This window comes from Chamaea fasciata, unplaced genomic scaffold (assembly GCF_029207755.1).
Source record: "Chamaea fasciata isolate MVZ Bird 193981 ecotype frontalis unplaced genomic scaffold, bChaFas1.0.hap1 SCAF_28, whole genome shotgun sequence".
Taxonomy (NCBI): domain Eukaryota; kingdom Metazoa; phylum Chordata; class Aves; order Passeriformes; family Sylviidae; genus Chamaea; species Chamaea fasciata.
Window position 1 is genome coordinate 5,153,018 of NW_027094113.1, and position 18,321 is coordinate 5,171,338.

At 55.6% G+C, this 18,321-nt stretch overlaps 1 protein-coding gene across 1 annotated transcript in view; it reads right to left on the reverse strand.

Annotated features, from left to right (window-relative positions):
- Positions 1–812: 812 nt before the first annotated feature.
- The window catches only part of PTPRS (protein tyrosine phosphatase receptor type S), a 96,623-nt gene continuing 79,114 nt past the window's right edge, over positions 813–18,321 (reverse strand). Inside the window, exons 25-36 of the mRNA XM_066205483.1 lie at positions 14,859–14,956; positions 12,656–12,779; positions 9,867–10,042; positions 9,196–9,315; positions 8,919–9,073; positions 7,257–7,542; positions 6,685–6,863; positions 6,098–6,224; positions 5,684–5,809; positions 4,512–4,666; positions 3,691–3,826; positions 813–3,019 (exon numbers count right to left, since the gene is read on the reverse strand). Coding sequence (XP_066061580.1) covers positions 2,951–3,019; positions 3,691–3,826; positions 4,512–4,666; positions 5,684–5,809; positions 6,098–6,224; positions 6,685–6,863; positions 7,257–7,542; positions 8,919–9,073; positions 9,196–9,315; positions 9,867–10,042; positions 12,656–12,779; positions 14,859–14,956 — 1,751 coding nt within the window. The 3' untranslated portion in view covers positions 813–2,950. The remainder of the gene's footprint in view (positions 3,020–3,690; positions 3,827–4,511; positions 4,667–5,683; positions 5,810–6,097; positions 6,225–6,684; positions 6,864–7,256; positions 7,543–8,918; positions 9,074–9,195; positions 9,316–9,866; positions 10,043–12,655; positions 12,780–14,858; positions 14,957–18,321) is intronic.

The following is an 18,321-nucleotide window of genomic DNA, read 5'->3' on the forward strand; positions in this document are numbered from 1 at the left end:
AACATTCTGGAGGTGATGTCATTCCCTGGGATCTCAGCTCACCTGATGCTGGTCACGGCTCTCTCTGAAGCTGCTCATTAATTTTTGGTCGTTTTCTTTAAGCTGGAGCCCGAGTGCTGCTGGTGGTGTCAGTGTAGCAGGGACGGGGGGGGCTGTGGAAGGCAGGGAAGGATCCCAGATCCCAGGTCAGCTCTTCCATCACTCTCCAAAGCCCCTCTCCTCACCAGCCTCCCCCTGGGTGAGGTGGGGAGCTCAGGCTGGACGGGGCCTACCTGTGAGCAGGAGCCAGGCTTGGGAAAGCCTTTGGCTTGGCTTAGGGTCTGGCAGCAGCTCAGGAGCCCAGAATGGGTTGGGAGCACCTTGAATCCCACCCAGTGCCCCCCCCGCCATGGCCTGGGGCACCTTCCGCTGTGCCAGGCTGCTCCAGCTGCCCTCGGACATTCCAGGGGTCCGGGGGCAGCCCCAGCCCCTTCCAGGCTGTCCCTGGGCGGGAGCTCAGCTCCCTGCTCTGCAGGTGACACCACCTGGGCCCTGGCTCTGCATCCTCCACCTGGGCAGGGGCAGGAGCTGAGCCTGTGCCTCCCCAGGGACACCCAGCCAGGGCCAGACCCCTGGAGCTGGATGCAGCTGAGCTCCCACACCCTCCCCAGCCTCGTGCCTGTGCCGCCCTTCGGGACGAGCTTTGCAGCCGCCTTTGGCTCGGGCAGGTGCCTGCTCTCAGCAGGAGCAGAGGGACAGCCACAGTTGCCCGGGCGGCAGCAGGATGGACCCGGGAGTCCCTGCCCCTCCCACACACACAGGGCTGCAGCACGTTCAGACAATCTTCCTTTAATACAAAGTCAATATATCTACATACACCGTGGTATGAAAACCACTTACTGTTTCAGTTTGAAATAACAGTGTGAAAGCAACAGCACTTTGCTCTCATACAAAGAAAAAAAACCTCCCCCCTCCCCCCGACTTGTCCAGTAAGATTTTGCTGCAACATACTTAGAAATTTGGGCAACTTTCACACAAATAAGTAAAATCTCGAAGAAGCCTTTCAGTCGATTCTTTTTTTTTTTCTTTTTCTTTTTTTTTTTTCAGTTAAAGACAGGAAATGGGTTGTGTGGGGGGCTCTGGGCAGCACTTGATGGCCATGATTACCCCTTCTAGAAAAATAAAAAAAAAGGGGAGGGCAGAGGTGAGCAGAGTTTGGGGCAGGGTGGCTTTTCTCAGGTATCCCGTGCTCTGTGCAGGGCTGCAGGAAAAGCCCTGGGCACTGGAGGCACAACCAGCACAGGGACAGGCCAGGCTGGTACCTGCAACACACCTGGGCTGCCAAAACACCTGGTGGGTGCCAAGGCTCCGAAATCACAGCTCTGTCTCCAGGCAGCAGAAGCCACTGGTGGTGTTAAATCTCCCAGTTCAGCCCTGGCCCTGCCTGGCCAGAGCAGAAGGGAACTGGCACTGCCACCACCCCTCCACTGCTGCTCCCCCACCCTTCCAGGGACGTGGGATATGTCTGTGATTTAAAACAAGAGAACACCAAAAAAAAAATAATAATAATAAAAAAAAAATCCAGAAAGGACATTTTGTTCTTACATGAGCAAGTTAAACCTTTTAAATGGTAGAAAAGCAATATGTAGAAGTAGCAATTTGCACTGCATTTTTATATATCACAGCCATTACACGTAACATTTCTACAGTGAAAAAATAGACTGTCTTTGAACATAATATGAACAAATAAGCAAATTTTTTCTTTTAAATTCAGTGACTGATATTCTTTGTCTTTTTTTTTTAAAAAAAAAAAAAAAAGGAAAAAATACACTATTTAAAAAAAAGGTAATGTCACTTGTTACAGTTACATCGATACTTTAAAGAAAGCCACTCACAGTATTTGCCATTGGATGCACCTTCCTGGATCTTTCCCAGTTCTTTTCCAGCTGGGGCATGCTGGGGACAGTGGGATGTGGGAGATGTGCAAGGAGTGCTGGGCCAGTCCTGAGAGGAGCTCCCGAGAGCCGCCGGGTCCAGAGGCGAGGGGCTGGCACCAGGAACCAGCTGCTGGATTTTGGGAATCGATTTCTGCGGGTGTTTCCTGGGGCTCCCGGCAGGACCAGGGGGGCACAGCAGGGGGGTGTGGGGGGCCAAGGGCCCGGGGAAGGGGCTGCCTTTCCTCCCGGGGGTCCCACCCCGCTCCAAGGGGAGCCAGAAGTGCTGGGGAGGGGCCCAGAGCCCGCAGAGACCCCAGCCCGGGCTTGGGGAGGGGCCACCCCCCACAGCCAGCTCTGGGGGTTGTAACTCCAGCTCTTTCTCTAGCCTTTTAAATACCCTAAAAAATAAATTTTGGAATTAGAAGAAATGAGGAATGTTCCAAGTATTCAAAATGTGAGCTATAAAACCTCTGGCGTGGCAGGGGCGTCCCGTGAATGCTGTCTGCAAGGTGCCTGCGAGCCCAGAATCATCCCAATGCTCATACTGAGGTTATTAAGACTCCAGCTAGAAGAACTCCTGACCCTAAGTCTGCCTAAGTGTTGAGATTTAGTTCCTTTTCTTTCACAGAACACCTCCAATTCTGCAAGTGACTTCCTTTAAAGACTGCCAACTATATTAGTAAATAAACTGAACTCTAATGATGTAACCAAAGTCGGTTTTTCCTTCCCTTCTCCAGCAGAAACGGTTCCCAAGGTGTGTTGGAGCTTCTGGATCAGTCCCCGTGTCCGTCTGTCCTCCCCAGCAAACACCTCCTGAGGTTCCAGGGCGGTCCTGAGCAGCCTCCCAGGCTGCCCCTGCCAGGGCCAGGTTACAACATGGACTTCCCCAAGGGGTGTTCCTTCCAATCCTCCCCCCTGTCCCGATGAAAAGGTTCTTCTTCTGAGTCAGTTTTGTAAGTTCAAGCGCTCCTCCTGGGTCAGGAGAGGCCCTCCAGGACTGAAGTGGTTGGTAGAGTCTGCACAACGATGGCTTTTTATGTTGCATAGTGATCAAAACTTCCCAGATACTCCAGAGCTGCCTGGTAACAGAACTGGTATTCATCCTGCCAAGAGCAAAGAGAGGCAGCTCAGAGGTGGGAGCGGGCTCCTCGGGGTCCCTGTCCTGCCCTCAGACACCACGAAGCCGAGCAGGAGCCTCTGGCAGCCTCCAAGGGCTCCCGGGAGGGGAACTGCCAGCGCTCCCCTTTCTGCCTGTGCCCCAGGTCCCGAACAGCCGCACCCGCCTGCCAGCCCCCCAGGCAGAGTCTGGGTGTCGGGTGAGAATCGGGGCTCCAGACCGGGAGGGAATACTTAAGAGACTTTATAACAATAGAGAATAGAATAGAATTATATTATATATTATAATATCATTATAATATCATTATAATAGCATTGTAATATCGTTATAATATCGTTATAATATAACAATAAGTTTATATACGATATTATATATAATTAATATAAGAACACATTATATTATAGCATATATTATATTGTAACGAGAGGATTTTTTTTTCTTAAATGTATTTTGTATTTCCTTAGAAGAAGTCAGCAGTGAGTGCAGCCTTGCTGAGGGAGCTCAGGGAAGGGTCTGATCATGGCTAGAAAGGCCAGGCCGGGCAGGGCTGGGAGCAACCTGGGCCAGTGAAGGGAGTGAAATGAGAGGGGCGTGAGGTCCCTCCCAACGAAGCCCAACCCCACCCAGCCCAGCCCGTTTTACGATTCCTCCTCTCACCTCTGTTTGCACCATTGCAGGTCGTTGTGTTCGCAGCATCTTCACTGTCTGGAAAATATCTACAACCCCCTCGTAGCGCATCCGCTCCAGGACGATGCTCAGGGTGATGAACACCCCGGTCCTGCCCACGCCAGCACTGCAGGGAGGGGAGGAGACAAACAGGGGATTGTTTAACGTCCAAATGCTCCTGAAAATGCTGGCTGGGGTGGGCTAGAGCCCTGTGAACATGTTGGAAGTGGAGAGCCTGGGTCAGCCCTCCAGGAGAGATACCCAGAAATAACCCAAGTGCCAGAGCCTGACCCAAAAAAGTGTTTGAGAAAGGGAAATTTAACAAAAAAGCTTTGGGTGGTGGCAAACAGCATTCAGTGGGAGAATTATTCCTAATATGTAACACTGGGCTTTTGAAATGAAATAATCTTAATAAGAATGGATCATCCTGTCCTGCCTGTGGGTAAGGAGGCTCAACTCGTGCTAGCAGCAAACACAGCCCAGCAGAGCTGGAGGTGTACATCGGGCTGAGACTGCTAAAAAATACTTCTGCAGGTCAAATATGGCAGACATTCCATAGACTTGCTACACATAACACTGCGCTTCCCATCCCCTTCAGAGGCACCTCATACCTCTCCTGCAAATATAAAAAAGCCTTGTGGGCAGTGCCAGGGCTGAAGGGAGATGAGTTTGGCTGGCAGAGGGAAGTGTTTGGCACTGGCACCCCCAGGAAATCTCCCTGCAGGGACGGGCTGGGAAAGGGGGGATTTCTGGATTTGATTTCCTTCTGCTCTCCTGCACCCCACGTGGACGGGGTGTGTCCCTGTGCCTACCTGCAGTGGACAGAGATGGGGCCATCCTGGCCAAACTGCTCCTTGGTCTTGTGCACCTGCCCGATGAAGTCGATAAAACCTTCTCCCGATTTTGGCACGCCTTGTTCTGGCCAGTCAGTGAACTGGAACTGACGAACAGTTCGTGACTGACCATCCTGGGGGACAAAGCAGGAACAGTTAAACACCTGGACTCGTGACAACAGGCAGGAAAGGCAAAAAACCGCCCTATTTTTGCTGCTAGTTTGTTAAAGGGCATGAAAAGTTGAGGCAACTGAGTGCTGTAGTCAAGCGCACACATATTTATTATCCAGCCCCACCAGGATGAGGCTGCTTGTGCTGCAGTTGACGTTCCTGGAGTCAGGCTGTCAGCACAGATCCATATCCTGGCAGGTGCTGAAAGCTCTGACCACTGCAGACAGCACAGATGGAGTCTTCAGCAAAGGAACGTTCAAGGTGAGGTGTTGGCCTCTAATCAATCTTCACAAAGAATTGCCACAGTGTCAGAATTGCAGCTGACAGGAAGATAAATCTTGTTCTACGAGGACTGATGAGGCATCCTCCTCCTCAACCTTGCAAATTGAATTATCAGGTTCTGGAATACTTTGGCAACCTCAAAAGCTGTGCTGTGAGAGGGAGGGTTATGTTTGCTACAGAAATTTGAGAAGGTATTGAAATGTTCCTTCGGATGAGAAACCCGACACTGAATCGAAGATTACTGGAGTGAATTTGTCCCTTTGAGCATGACTGACAGTGGCTCCTCTCCCAGCCATAGAAGTGCTCGTTTTCTGAAGGGTGCCGAGAAACCTTTGCAAGGTTTTTATCACCTCTTGGGGGGAAATATTTTCTGCTCTCACCTCAAATAAGCTGCAGCTAAACCTCAAAGCCAGGCACACGTCTAACAGAGCAACTCAAGGCAGTGAGAGAGGCTTGAAACTAATTTCAATTTGTAAGAACAAATATTCCAGCACAATCTGGGTGCGTGTGTTCTGTTCCTCATCACAACTGAGCACCTTGTTCTGTGCAGGGGCTGGACCCCATGATCCTTGTGGGTCCCAGCAGGATATTCTGTGAGCTCTCCTCCTCTGACAATCCCAGAGAAACCTCAGCCAAGCCCACCAGAGCCCCTTTCCTCCAGCGTGCACTGCCCCAGGCCGGCCCACAGCAGCACCTACCCTGGCATCCGTGACCTTGAACTCCCTCAGGATGTACTGGGGCATGTTGTACTCAGCCATGGGGTCCACCACGAAGTACTGGTACCGTGCCGAGCGCTCTGCGGGCCAGTACTGATGGCACTTCTCCTGCCCGGGACAGACAGGTCCCAGTTAGTGCCTGTCCCGCAGGATCCCCCTCCCTCCCAGCCCCTCCTGCCCCGCAGGATCCCCCTCCCAGCCCCTCCTGCCCCGCAGGATCCCGCTCCCAGCCCCTCCTGCCCTGCAGGATCCCCCTCCTGCCCCGCAGGATCCCGCTCCCAGCCCCTCCTGCCCCGCAGGATCCCGCTCCCAGCCCCTCCTGCCCCGCAGGATCCCGCTCCCAGCCCCTCCTGCCCCGCAGGATCCCCCTCCCAGCCCCTCCTCAGCCCCACTCACCCGCCCCATCTCGCGGAGCTTGGTCAGCATCACCACGATGGTGGAGTTGTTTTCCCAGAGCATCCTCCAGAAGTCCTCGGTGGTCTCTGCCAGCGGCCCCTGCGTGGCTATGTAGGCCTTCTGGTGCCTGGGGAGGCAAGGAGGGGTCAGGGGGTCACTGCAGGGGCAGCAGCTTTGGGAAGTGCAAGGCTGGGGAGTGGGAGAGCAAATGGAAACGCTGGGCAAGGACTGGAGCCGCTCAGGGGCTGAAGGGGTTGGGATGTCTTGGGTGCCAGTGGTGAAGCTCTCCTTAAATGTCACTTCCAAGGGGTAAAACCCAACCTGCAGGCACGGGGCTGCCCTAATCCCTGTGTCACAGGTGTGGGGGGGATTTACCTCTGGCACCTGTGTGCAGATGACAGGCCCCTGTGGCAGCCCCAGCGCACAGAGATGGCACACAGGTGGCCCAGGTGGCCCCAGAGTGGCACACAGGTGGCCCAGGTGGCCCCGAGGTGGCCCAGGTGGCCCCAGAATGGCACACAGGTGGCCCAGGAGTGGCACTGAAGTGGCCCAGGTGGCCCCGAGGTGGCCCAGGTGGCCGGCCGTACCTGTAGCCGTCGATGAAGCTGGCGTTGATGTAGTCGGAGCCCTCGACGCCGCGGATGGGCTGCAGGCACACGCGCGTGGTCTCGTAGGGCATGATGTTCACCAGGCGGTTCTTGAACTTGTTGCAGGGCAGGTTGGCGCTGATGAAGCGCGAGGTGTGGGCCTTGGAGTTGGCGAGGCGCTGCGGGCAGGGAGGGACAGCGTTCCCTCAGCTGGGGGCAGCCTGGCCCCGCGCCAGCCCCGGACCTGTCCCGCCCCTCTGTGCCCTCCCGGGGTCGGGTTTTGGGGCTGGGGCACGCAGACTGAGGCCTTTCCCTAAGCAGAACTTCCGGAAAATAGCACTGCTACTGAAAAAGTTAACCCCCCCAGTTTAAGAGGGAGCAAATTCAGCCTGGACGCGGAACGGCCAGGGAAGGCGCCTGCGCGCCAGGCGGGTCTCCCCGGGGAGCTGCAGAACTCAGCCACGTTCACCTCCCTCACGGAAGCAGCAAGGTGCCCGCAGCCTGACAAAGGCTCCGCGCTCACGCCGCGCCCTGGGCAGGCCCTGCCGCGCCATCCCAGCGCCCGGGCTCACCTTGAACTCCAGCTCCATGCCCGTGACGTGCTCCCTGGCCTCGATCTGGGCCAGTTTCTGGATGTAGCTGTAGAGGTTCCGGGCCGGGACCTCGGTGTTGCCGCAGGCCACGGCCTCGAGCAAGGCATCGTGGATGAAGCTGTACTGGTCCTCAGTCTGCACCATGTAATTGCGCTGGGACCTCATGAGGGTGACGTGCCCGTAGATGTCCACGGTCTTCTCGTGCTTGATCCTCTCCAGCATGGCGTCGATCACGATGAAGCAGCCGGTGCGGCCCACGCCCGCGCTGGGGACGGGGACAGGGAGGTGAGGGACTGTCCTCCCACTGGGCCCCTCCACACCGTGTGTCCCCTCTGTACTGCCCTGTCCCCTCTGCACATGCTCCATCCTGTGTCCCCTCCACATGCTCTGCCTCCTGTCCCCTCCACTGTGACACCCCGGGCCAGGCACAGCTGCGGCAGCCCGGGGCTCCAGCCCGGGGCTCCAGCCCGGGGCTGGTGGGATCTGAAGGCTGCAAACGCCCGTTCCATCTCTCAGATCTCAGCCGCTGAAACGCCACCGACGTTGTAATGAGTAACATGCGTCACCTCTCTGCCTCCACGCTTTTGTGCACCGAGGTCACACCAGACCTGCGTGTAATGGCATTCGCGCCTCAGCAGGGCTCTGTGCTCTCTCGTGCCACTGCTAATGAAGGGTTTCCTCTTACCATTCCAGGGCTGTCCCTTTTTTCATCGAGCCCCCTTGATCTCTGTTAATTAGACTGCCTAACACCTGAAGCAAGCAGGTGACTGGAGCTTTGGCAAGGATTTAGCAGCTGATCTGGGAGCCGGTTGTGAGCTGACAGCTCTTTATTCATTTTCTGAGGTGCACAATAATTGCCATCTGCAAGGGTAGTGATAAGTTGCCCACTCGCAAAGACTGTTTAAATGGCATCGTGCGGCAGAGGCAGGATTAGGCTCCCCAGCAGCCTGCACAATTCAGATCTTCCCCCGGTGCCCAGGAACCCGCGGGCTCCTCCGCACCCTCCGAGGAACACGGGCATTTATCTGCATTGAGGCTTCAAGGATTCCTCTCGGGGTTGTAAATTGAATTAGGGAATGTCACCTGCCTTCAGCCTGGCATTATCAGGAAGGCTGCAGCACTCAGGAACCCTCTGTCAATCACTGCCAGCTCTGCCTCCCAAACACCCTCCGAGGTCCCACCTGATCCTCCTCCTTTGTCACTGTGACCAGAGACAGCCCCACCGCACCGAACCAGACACTGGAGCAGCACCAGGCGCCTCCCACTGCTCAACAAGATCATCAAATCCCAGAACGGTTTGGTTCCAAAGGAACCCTAAACCTCATCCAGCCCCACCCCTACCATGGGCAGGGACACCTCCCACCAGAGCAGGCTGCTCCAAGCCCCGTCCAGCCTGGCCTGGAACGCTGGATCCAAATGGTTCGGCACCAGTTACACCCCTCATCGTCTCAGGAAACGCTGTGGTCAGTGGAATCCCCGTGGTCAGTGGAATCCCCGTGGTCAGTGGAATCCCCAGCCTTCCTTCTCCGATGCTGCCTGGGAATCCACCCGTGGCTAAGAGCTGTCCCTGTCCCCCAGGCAGATCCACACCCTCCTGAGCTTCTGCCTCCCTCACAGGTGCCAGGGGAAGGGAAGCAGTACCTGCAGTGCACCACGATGGGCCCAGCATCGGGGGGGTTGCAGGTTTTGACCCTTCTCAGGAAGGCCAGGAACGGGGTGGGGTACTCGGGCACGCCGTGGTCGGGCCACGCCGTGAACTGGAACTGCCGCACCTCGCGCTTCTCGCTGGAGCCGTTCTGCAGGACAGAGCACAGGGTCAGGGGCAGCAGCGCCCAAACTGGGCTGGGCTGGGCTGGGCTGGGAGTGCACACTGGGCCACAGCCCGCCCCAGGGAGAACAGCAGCAGCAGCCAGCTCACCTTGTGAAGGGAGAACGTCCGGACGCAGAACGTGGCCAGCTCGATGGTGTCCAGCAAGATCACCTGGATCATCCCATAGGTGTCTGAGCCTCGGCCTGGCCAGTACTGGTCACACTTGATCTGCAAGACAGGAGGGACGGCTCAGTGCTGGGACAAACCCTTCCCTGCTGGGGGTGCTCATTCCCAAACTGCCCTGTTACAGGTGAAGCTGGGCCGCTGGCAAAGGCAAAGGCAGGTGCAGAAGTGTCTTTGCAGAGCACCAGGACAGGGACAGGCCCAGCAGAAAAAGCTCCTACTGACTAAGCACAGACTTTGATGCTACATCAATCCCATAGACAGCAGACTGGAATGATCCCGAAGATTAGAGGGAATGTACTGGGGCTTGTTAAACAAGAGAACTGAATGTGAAACTTGCCACATGATTAACTCCTAGACAGACGTGCAGTGGGATCCAGCAGCCTCTTCTCCTGGAGTTGCCAAGGAGGCTGCAGCTTCCCGGGGTGAATGGTTTGGTTTTTTACAAGCAATGAATCACTGAACTTTCAGGGTGCTGGCATGGCAGGCAGAATTCCCCCCCTGGCTGCACATCAAAGGGATTTGCTGCTCCCCCAGCTCTCCCCTCCAATCCCCCTGGATTATGACTAACCAGTCATGCCTCTCGTGCGTCTTACCCGTGATTTCTCCTCCAGCTTAGTCATCATGACAATGGTGGCAGAGCGCTGCTCCCACACCATCCTCCAGAAGTCCCCGAAGGTCTCGGGCAGCGGCCCCTGCGTGGCAATGTAGGCGTTCTGCTTCCGGTACCCGTCGATGTAGTTGGCATTGATGTAATCACTGCCCACAATTCCTGTGTCAAATCAGCAGAAATCAGGGGATTGCACAGGGCTTCACACAGCCGGGAGCACGAGGAGATTTTTGCAGGGATGCTGTTAGAGAGAAGCCCCCTGCAGAAACACCAGAGCCTTCGTGGCTTGGTGGGTCAGAGTCACGCAGGCTCTTGGCGAGGTTTCCCCAGCTCGAGCTCCTGCACTGCAGAGAGACAGTAACTCCTTGCAAAAGATATTGAAGAGACCGAATATCAGGCCCTGAAGCCGTGGTGTTTTTACTCATGTGCTCAACAGGAGCAAAGTCGTGGCCCAGGGCTCCTGGTGCATTGGTGTCCAGTAGTACAAACCCAAGTCCTTGTCCCAGCCCGCCCCAAGCCCAGGCAGCAAATGCACCTGGTCAATGACTGTGTGGTCCAGGGGCATTGAGCTACAGCTGGACAGAGTAAAGAATAAAGCCAGGCTTGATTTAGCCAATGAAGGCTTTGAAATTACAGGCTTTGACTGGCTGTAAATTGCCCGCTGTCATTTTTAAGAGTGTTTTTTTTCCTACTCGCATGAGTTACAGGCTATTGAGTTCCAGCTGCTCGCCTGGGTCCCTGCTTGAGGGTTTGGGATGAGCAGGAGGCACTGCCAGAGTGAAGAGGTTGATTGGGACATGGCAGGAGAAAGCTGCTCTGCAGTGAAAACGGCGCTGGCAGGCGGTGCTGCCCAGGTTGGGCTCCGGAACCGGCGCCTGGCACGGAGCAGCCGCACCCGGGGCTGCCTTGGCTGCTCCCGAGCACAGCCAGCGCCTGGCAAGGCTGGCAGGGTCTGCAAACCCACGGTTAACTCGCCGCAGAGCCCTTCACTCCTGTCTCAGGGGAGCAGCACCAGTGGGGCCCTGGGCTGCTGCTGCTGCTGCTGCTGGCGAGGGGCGAGCCCAGAGCAGCCTGCCCGTCCTCAAGGGCACTCGGGAACTTCAGCTCCTGGATTCAATTTCTGGAGTGTTCCCTACCCTTTCTCCCCCCAGTCTGAAATTTCAGGAGGGAGAGAAGGTGGCTGCAATGGCAGGAGTGTGTTCAAGGCTGAGCTTCTGGAATTAATCTCCTCTCCAGCCCCCTGGGGTCCCCTCTGTCATTTGAAATGGTGGCCACGAGCTCCTGCAAGGTTTTGCTGTGTGACAGACCCAGCCTCAGAGAAGTCCCAGAATTACAGCCACTACTTCTTCCTGACCAAGCAGCCAGCGACAATCTGCAGCCTTGGCAAATCCAGATTTAAAACAAAGAGAAAGCAACAAAACTAATTCCTCCAGCTCCTTTCATCTTCCAGCCTTGAGCATGAAATAGAGCTCGGTGGGAAGGAGCACACCAGCCAAGACATGTCAGAACCTCTCAGATGCTTGAAAATTCAACCTTGGCCCATCATCCTTTCACTGTTGGTCCCTCACGGAGCCCTGGGCAGAGCTGGGACTGCTGCCTGCATCCAGCCCCAGATCCAAGACCAGCCCAAGTGTCCTTCACTCCCTCACTTGAGCTCCTCTCCCTTCCCTTGAATGACAAAGCAACTTTTTAAAGCCTCTGCTTTCCTTGGCTCATACAATATTAATCTCGGAATTAAACCAAGGCAGAGCACAGTCAGTCTCACAAGGAGAAACATTTAAAGCCCTCTAATAGCAGACCAGAGCAATCCAGAATTGTGCAGTTTGTTGGCAAACCACCGTGCTCTGCTGCTGCCTCAGCTCTCCCCCTTCCCCGTGCCCCTCGGAGCTACCCTGGCACGGGGAGATTATTTTAGCAATTCCCTGGTCTCAAAGGCTTTGGAATTAACCTCTCCATTCACCAGGCAGTTACCAGGACATCCCACATCCTCTCTGCTCTGATGATCAGCTCTTGGCAACGCAAGACTGGCTTTATCCTCCCGGCACAGCCACATCCTGAGCCCATGAAACTCCACTAGTATCTCGGCAGCAGCAACCCGAGCAGGTGCCCTGCTCAACTCCATCTCAAGCCCCTCTTATCCTGGCGTGCACTGGAGCAGCTCTGTCAAGAGCCACGAGTTGTGAAATTTAATGTAAATTTTCTGACTGCACCATCGCTCACATAAGCAGCTCAGGAAACAATTTATGACCCGCCAGGCTCGCGCTAACCCCTTCTTACCCCGAGCCCTTCAGGGGCCAGGGCTGCAGCAGGGGCTGCGTATCAAGTGATCTTTGTGCCTGCAGAACTCAGCAGCCACATCTCTGCTGCTGCTGCCTCTCACATTTGTACAGTCAGCCCTGGGCTTGCTTCCCCCTCCTCCCCGTGCAGCCCCGCTCCGCGTTCCCTGTTCCTGCTCCCTCTAAAGCGCAGTGTGGTCTGAATTCTTCCTCTTAGTCAGAGATGAATCAAACAGGCATCTCCAAGCAAAGGGAAGGTGGTTTCTTGATAAACCAGCCCTTGATATGAGGGATTGCAGCTCCAGTGGAATGTGTCAGTCACCAGAATTTAACAAACGCCTGGTTAACAGAGGAATCTCCTGCCTGCCAAACTCCCGGGGAGACGTTCAGAGAAGAACATAAACGGAGATGAGAGCAGTGCCTGTGGGATGTGCTCCCTGCAGGAGCTGCATCCCAGCACTGCTGGGGGAGCGGGGATGCTCCGGGGGACGCTCCATACCTTCGATGGGCAGCAGGATGACCCGCGAGTGGTCGTAGGCGATGACGTTGGCGTAGCGGTTCTTGGGCTTGTTCACCTCCAGGTTGGAGTGCTCCCAGGTGAACTGCTGCCCCGGGTCGATGGACTGGAGGGATTGGGACAGGAAACGGGACAGTCAGTGAGGAGAAAAGCAGCAAAAGCAGCTCTGAGCACTCGTTCCCCGTGGCTGCGAGGTCTCACTGAGGACAGCAGCGATCACGGTCTGCGTCCCACAGGAGCCCAGCCCTGCTCCCCGTGGGACAGCTGATGTCCCACCTGCCTCGGCCCCAAAGGTGTGGGAAGGCCCAGCCCCACGGGACAGCTGATGTCCCACCTGCCTCGGCCCCAGGTGGAATATCTGAGGTCATTCCTCCTCTGCACTCAGCACTGAAGGTTTCCCAGTGCAGATGGGGAGGAAGCCCCACAGGAGCCTGGCCGGGACAGGAGTGCATCCCCCAGCACGAAACAGGGGTGAGGACCCCGGCCCTAGGACACTCAATCAACATGGATTTTTCCTAGAAGGGACGAAGGAATAAACAATGGAATGCACTGGAGAGAAAAATCCCCTCTGCCCGTCCTAGTGATTTATGCCAGGTTTGGTGGTCAGGTTTTTTTCTCCTCTTTAAAGTCCAGCTGTCCCAGATATGGAAATTAGGTTAATTACGTTTACCTCTAAATCCTCAGCCAGAGAATTAAATAAAACAAGGGCTTAATTCCTTCATCATTTTGCAGAGCCCTTGGGGTTTGCCTCAATCGGAGGCTTGGCAGAAGGTGGCCAGCTGTGTTTGCCGCTGCCACCCCTTGGGGACACGGCCCCGGATCCCAGACCCGGCCCCCCGAGCCGACCCTCGCCCGGCGCTCTGCCCGCCCTGCCCGTGCCCACCGCGGAGCTCCCCGGGCACAGCTGGTACAAAACCACCCACAGAAAGAGCTGCGGCGCTCCGGCTGCGGAGAATTCCTAACTAATGGGTATTTATACTATTGTAATGTGTCTGTTTGCTCTCCATCCCTCTAATCACGCCTCGCCTTCACTTCATTAGCGATGTTTGTTCAGCTCTGGCTCTCCCTCCGGAGGAGGTTGGGCTGGCTCGGAGCCAGGGCACTCGGGATGTGGCATTATGCAGATCAGCCTCTGGAATCTGGATGGAGCACGGAACGAGCTGCTGCTGCTGCTGCTGCCGCGACCCAGCGTGGGAGGAGAGACCCCGGCGGGGCCGAAAGCGGCTCTGCCAGGCGTGACCCCCGCTGGGGGCGCCGAGCCGCTCCCGGGGATAGCCGGGGGTCGGGGCAGGGAAAAAGCATCCCTTGGTTTGGAAAACATCCCTCGCTCCCTGCCTGCGAACAGACCTCGGCAGTCTAGACTCGTTATCAGGCTAAAAATACCAGCGCGTTTGATGTCTTTCAACGACAAAATCAAGAGCGGAGAGAGGCTTTTTACAAGGGCATGGGATGATAGGAGAAGGGGCTTTAAACTGAAAGAGGCTTTCGATTGGATATTGGGAAGAAATTCCTGCCTGGGAGGGTGGGCAGGCCCTGGCACAGGTGCCCAGAGCAGCTGGGGCTGCCCCTGGATCCCTGGCAGTGTCCCAGGCCAGGCTGGACAGGGCTGGGAGCACCTGGGACAGTGGCAGGTGTCCCTGCCATGGCAGGGGTGGCCCTGGGTGGGATTTAAGGTGCTTCCAACCCACACCAGTCTGAGACAGGGAAACCAAACACTGCCAGGAACAGGGAAGATGTGCACAAACCCCTCAGACACGACAAGGGTTTTCTCTGGCTGCTGATGGCATCAGCTGTGGAGGAGATGATCCCTGCCCGTCTCACTCAAGCTCAGCCGTACAAGCTGGGTGTTGCAACCCTTCACTTGCTCTCCTCTGTGTCCAGCAGCAGGACGTTCTTGGGGTACCCCAAGGACAGCTCCCACCCACCCAGCAGTCACCTTCCAGGACTGCATCCCCTTCTCCCCTGCTCACCCCACAGGAGCAGCTCATGGACCAACCTCATCTTTATGAACCAGAACTGAACGCAGCAAAGTGCTCAGCAAGTGCTTAATTTCCAACACATAAATAGCTTTTAAATTTCAGCTAACCAGATCTTTAAAAAAGCTGTTCATTTGGATGAAGGGCTGTCTGAATTCCCTAATTCCTGGCTCTGCAAACCCATGCACAGCACTCACTCTTGCTCATACCTCATACTCTTGGGATAATTTCAGGTTATCATTAGCTTTGAGATGCTCTGTGTGTTCAGCCAGCTCGGAAACGGGGATGGGTGGGTGGCTGAGCATACCTAAAAGACAAGACAGCAGGAAAAGAATCTCATTTAATAATAACTAAAATTCAGAACCGTTGCGCATTTTATAAGAAAGAGGGAACAAGGAAAGAAAATAAATTACAATGTAAGATCTGCAATGAAAGTAGGGAGGTTAGAAGAGAAGAATTCAGGGCTCGAAATTGTGTCCTTGGAAGTAAAAAAATAAAAATCAAGGAAATTAAAAAAAAACAAACAGTAAAATGAGAGTGTTCCCGTGATGGCCCCGTTTTCAATGGAAATCAGAGCAAAACAAAAAGGAAAATCCGAAGAGCAGATGCGTGTTAGCGATTCCAAAGTGGACTTGGAATGAGCAAACGCTGCCAGAGGAACCCACGCAGCAAATGGCACAGCACCCGCCGGGCCCAGGAACCAGCTCCAACAGAAAGGGAGGCAGGGGCAGGATCCAGCCAACCATGGAGATGTGGGCAGGAGATGGGAATATGCAGATGGGGGGAAGCAGGGGAGGCTTTTCAGGAACTGCACTGGATGATCTTGGAGGTCTTCTCCGACCTCAGGGATTCTCTGTTGCCTTTTGCCCATCAAGGCTCTGGAAGTTCTCGGTGTGCTCATGGACCCTGAGCTCTGACCTGCACCGTCCCCAGAGTGCAGCCAGGCCTGGAAGCACCCAGAGCTGGCTCCTGTTCCCACTCCTGGCTGGTGGGCGATGTTCCCTCTGCAGCACAGCCCTCCCTCCCTCCCTCCCACTCTCTTGGGTCGTCCCGGGCTGTGCTGGGAGCGTCGTCACCTTTTGGGATGGGCAGGCAGCAGATCCTCCTCAGGAGGGGGACTGGAACAATTTGCTGCAGGGCCTGATGCCCCTGAGCTGGTTCAGCTGCTGCCCCTGCAATCCCCCCCAGCACTTTGGTGCGCTGCTGTTGAGGCAGCCAGAGCTGCAGGGAACTCGGCAGTCACACTGGGAGGTCCCACTGGCTCAGACTGCTCCAACTGGGGCACATAGCCACCACTGGGCTGAGCAGCCACAGCTGGCTCAGTTCTCAGCCTGGGGTTTGCGCATCCTGCTCTGGAAGGGGCAGCTGGAGCTCTGGGAAGAGCAGGGACCCTGCCCTGCCCTCGGTGGCTGCACTACAACCCCAGGGGGAAAAGCTCTCCGTGCTTTGCTCATCTGCATGGGATCATGTCTTTCCAGAGGCTTCCCATGCTGTCTGCCAGCCCCTCCCGGGGCCTGCAGAGCAGCATCCCCAGAAGCCCTGGGCAGTGCCCCCGATGAGAAGGACAGGAGTGGAGAAGAGATGGAAGCCAGGGAGAATTTCGAGCCCCGTGGGTGTTGGTGGGTGACAAAGCAGCGGCGTGGCAGCAGCATGGTCAGATACTCTGAAAACTCAGCACAGAGATGGCAAAGCAAGCATGACATCCTCAGTTTTACAGTGATTTGGGAGAGGGGCTGCTTCCCCCAGGCCTGGGCACGGGAGGAGTCTGCCATACCTGGACAGGTTTCTCCTAAGCTCACCACACATCTATTTTCAGCACAAGGGAATACAGCTGAAAATAGAAGGAGAGGGGAAATACACCGAAAAAGCTCACAAAAATAACCCTGAACTGTCCTGGGGGCTGTGCTGGCTCCATTCCAGCCTGCTGGGATCGGGGCAGGAAACCTCCCTCAGCTCACGGAGGAAAAACTCCCATTTCGTCTCTTGTTGTCCTGGCCCATCACAGCTGCAGGAGGATTATTTCTCCACCTGGATGGAGGATTATTTCTCCACCTGGATGGAGGGGGCTGCTGTCCACCCCAGCACCTGACCGGGGTGTTGGGAGGAGCTGATCCTCTCCCACTGTGGGATGGGGAGGCCACCCTGGCTGAGATGCTCCAGGTCAGACCAAACCAGTTTAACACCACCAACACTCGATGGACATGCAGGTTAAAAGGAGAAAATAAAGAATCTGAAAGCCCAGGAATAACGAGCCAGAAAACCCCCAGATCCTCCTCGGCTCAGAAGTCTTGGAGCAACAAGTGCAAGAACCTCTGAGCCAGTGGGCTGCAAGGGCAAGGCCCCACTGTGCCAATCTGGAATGGGGAGTCACCTTCCTCTTGAAGGAATTTCACAAGTTTCCTTCATTAAAGCTCCCGGGAAAACCCAGAGTGGGACCAGCAGCTCTGCCCTTTGCTGGGGGTTGTCCTGCCTCCCCTCCTACCCTCCCTGCACAGAACCCGCCTGGGAGCACACGGGAACTTCTGCTGCTGCTGTTAAGGAGAGAAACTCCTCGTGGGATTGATTTCTAGGGCTCTTTGGAATAAAAGAGCCTCTGCAGCAATAAACACTCCCCTGGTCAAAATGCCAAGTGCATGGGGTTTCCAACAGGATCCGGGAGTTTGCTGTGAAACGAGGCAGGAGCGGCGCTGCCTCGGCTCAGCTGTGCAGCTGCTCTTCTCTCCTTTCATTCAGGAACTCATTCTGGGGCATGAAGGGCTGAGTTCAGCCAGGAAAGTACCAAAGAGACCGGTATTGGGATTGAACTATTCGGGGAAATATCCCAGCCCTCGCATCTCCGAGCACAAGCAGCACCTGTGACTCTTCACATTCATCAGCTGAAGCCTCACATCCTTCCCTGCCCAGTATTAGAAAAAAAAATCCAAGCCCAAACCACCCAGCAAGGCTGGGATCTTGGCTCCTAATGGGATGAAATCTTTTCGAGCCAGTCTCATCTAACATTTCAATCACTCGAATCTCTCTAATCTTATCACAAAAGACTTGATTCTCCGCGCAGCAGCCAAGTCGCCAGAAACGTCACCCTAACATCTGCTCCGTGGGCCAGAGCCCATTTATCCTGCAAAAGCACCGTGGCTGGAGGAGCGTTTCACCTCCTGTGAGATCCTGGGGTGGCCCCTGCGCTCCTGGGACAGCTCGGTGCCAAGGAGCAGGCACCTGCCACAGCTGGGCAATGTCCCCACGTGAATGCGAAGGTGCCTGGGTGGCTCTTTCGGAGGGGCAGCAGCAGCTGCAGCTCCAGTTTCCCTTTCCCTGCCTCGCAAACACCACAGCACAAACCCCCCAGTGACAGCAGGGCACGAGCACAGGGGACACTGAGGACACTGAGCCAAGCACCAGCGATGGAACATCGTCCACAGGGGGGAAAGGCAGCCCTGGACGCTCCTGGGGACACCAGGGGGGACAGGGAACCCCGGCCTGGGGCTGCCCCCGGCTCCTCCTGAGGCCTCCAAAGGGAAACTGTAAAACTGGAAGCGCAGTTCAGACAAACAGATGGCACAGAGAAGGGATGGGATGGGCAAACACCGCAGGAACACGGAGAGGTCGGCAGAAAACCAAAATATAGTAACAGGAACGGAACAAGAATTGGAAAGGAAAGTGACAGAAGAGGAAAAT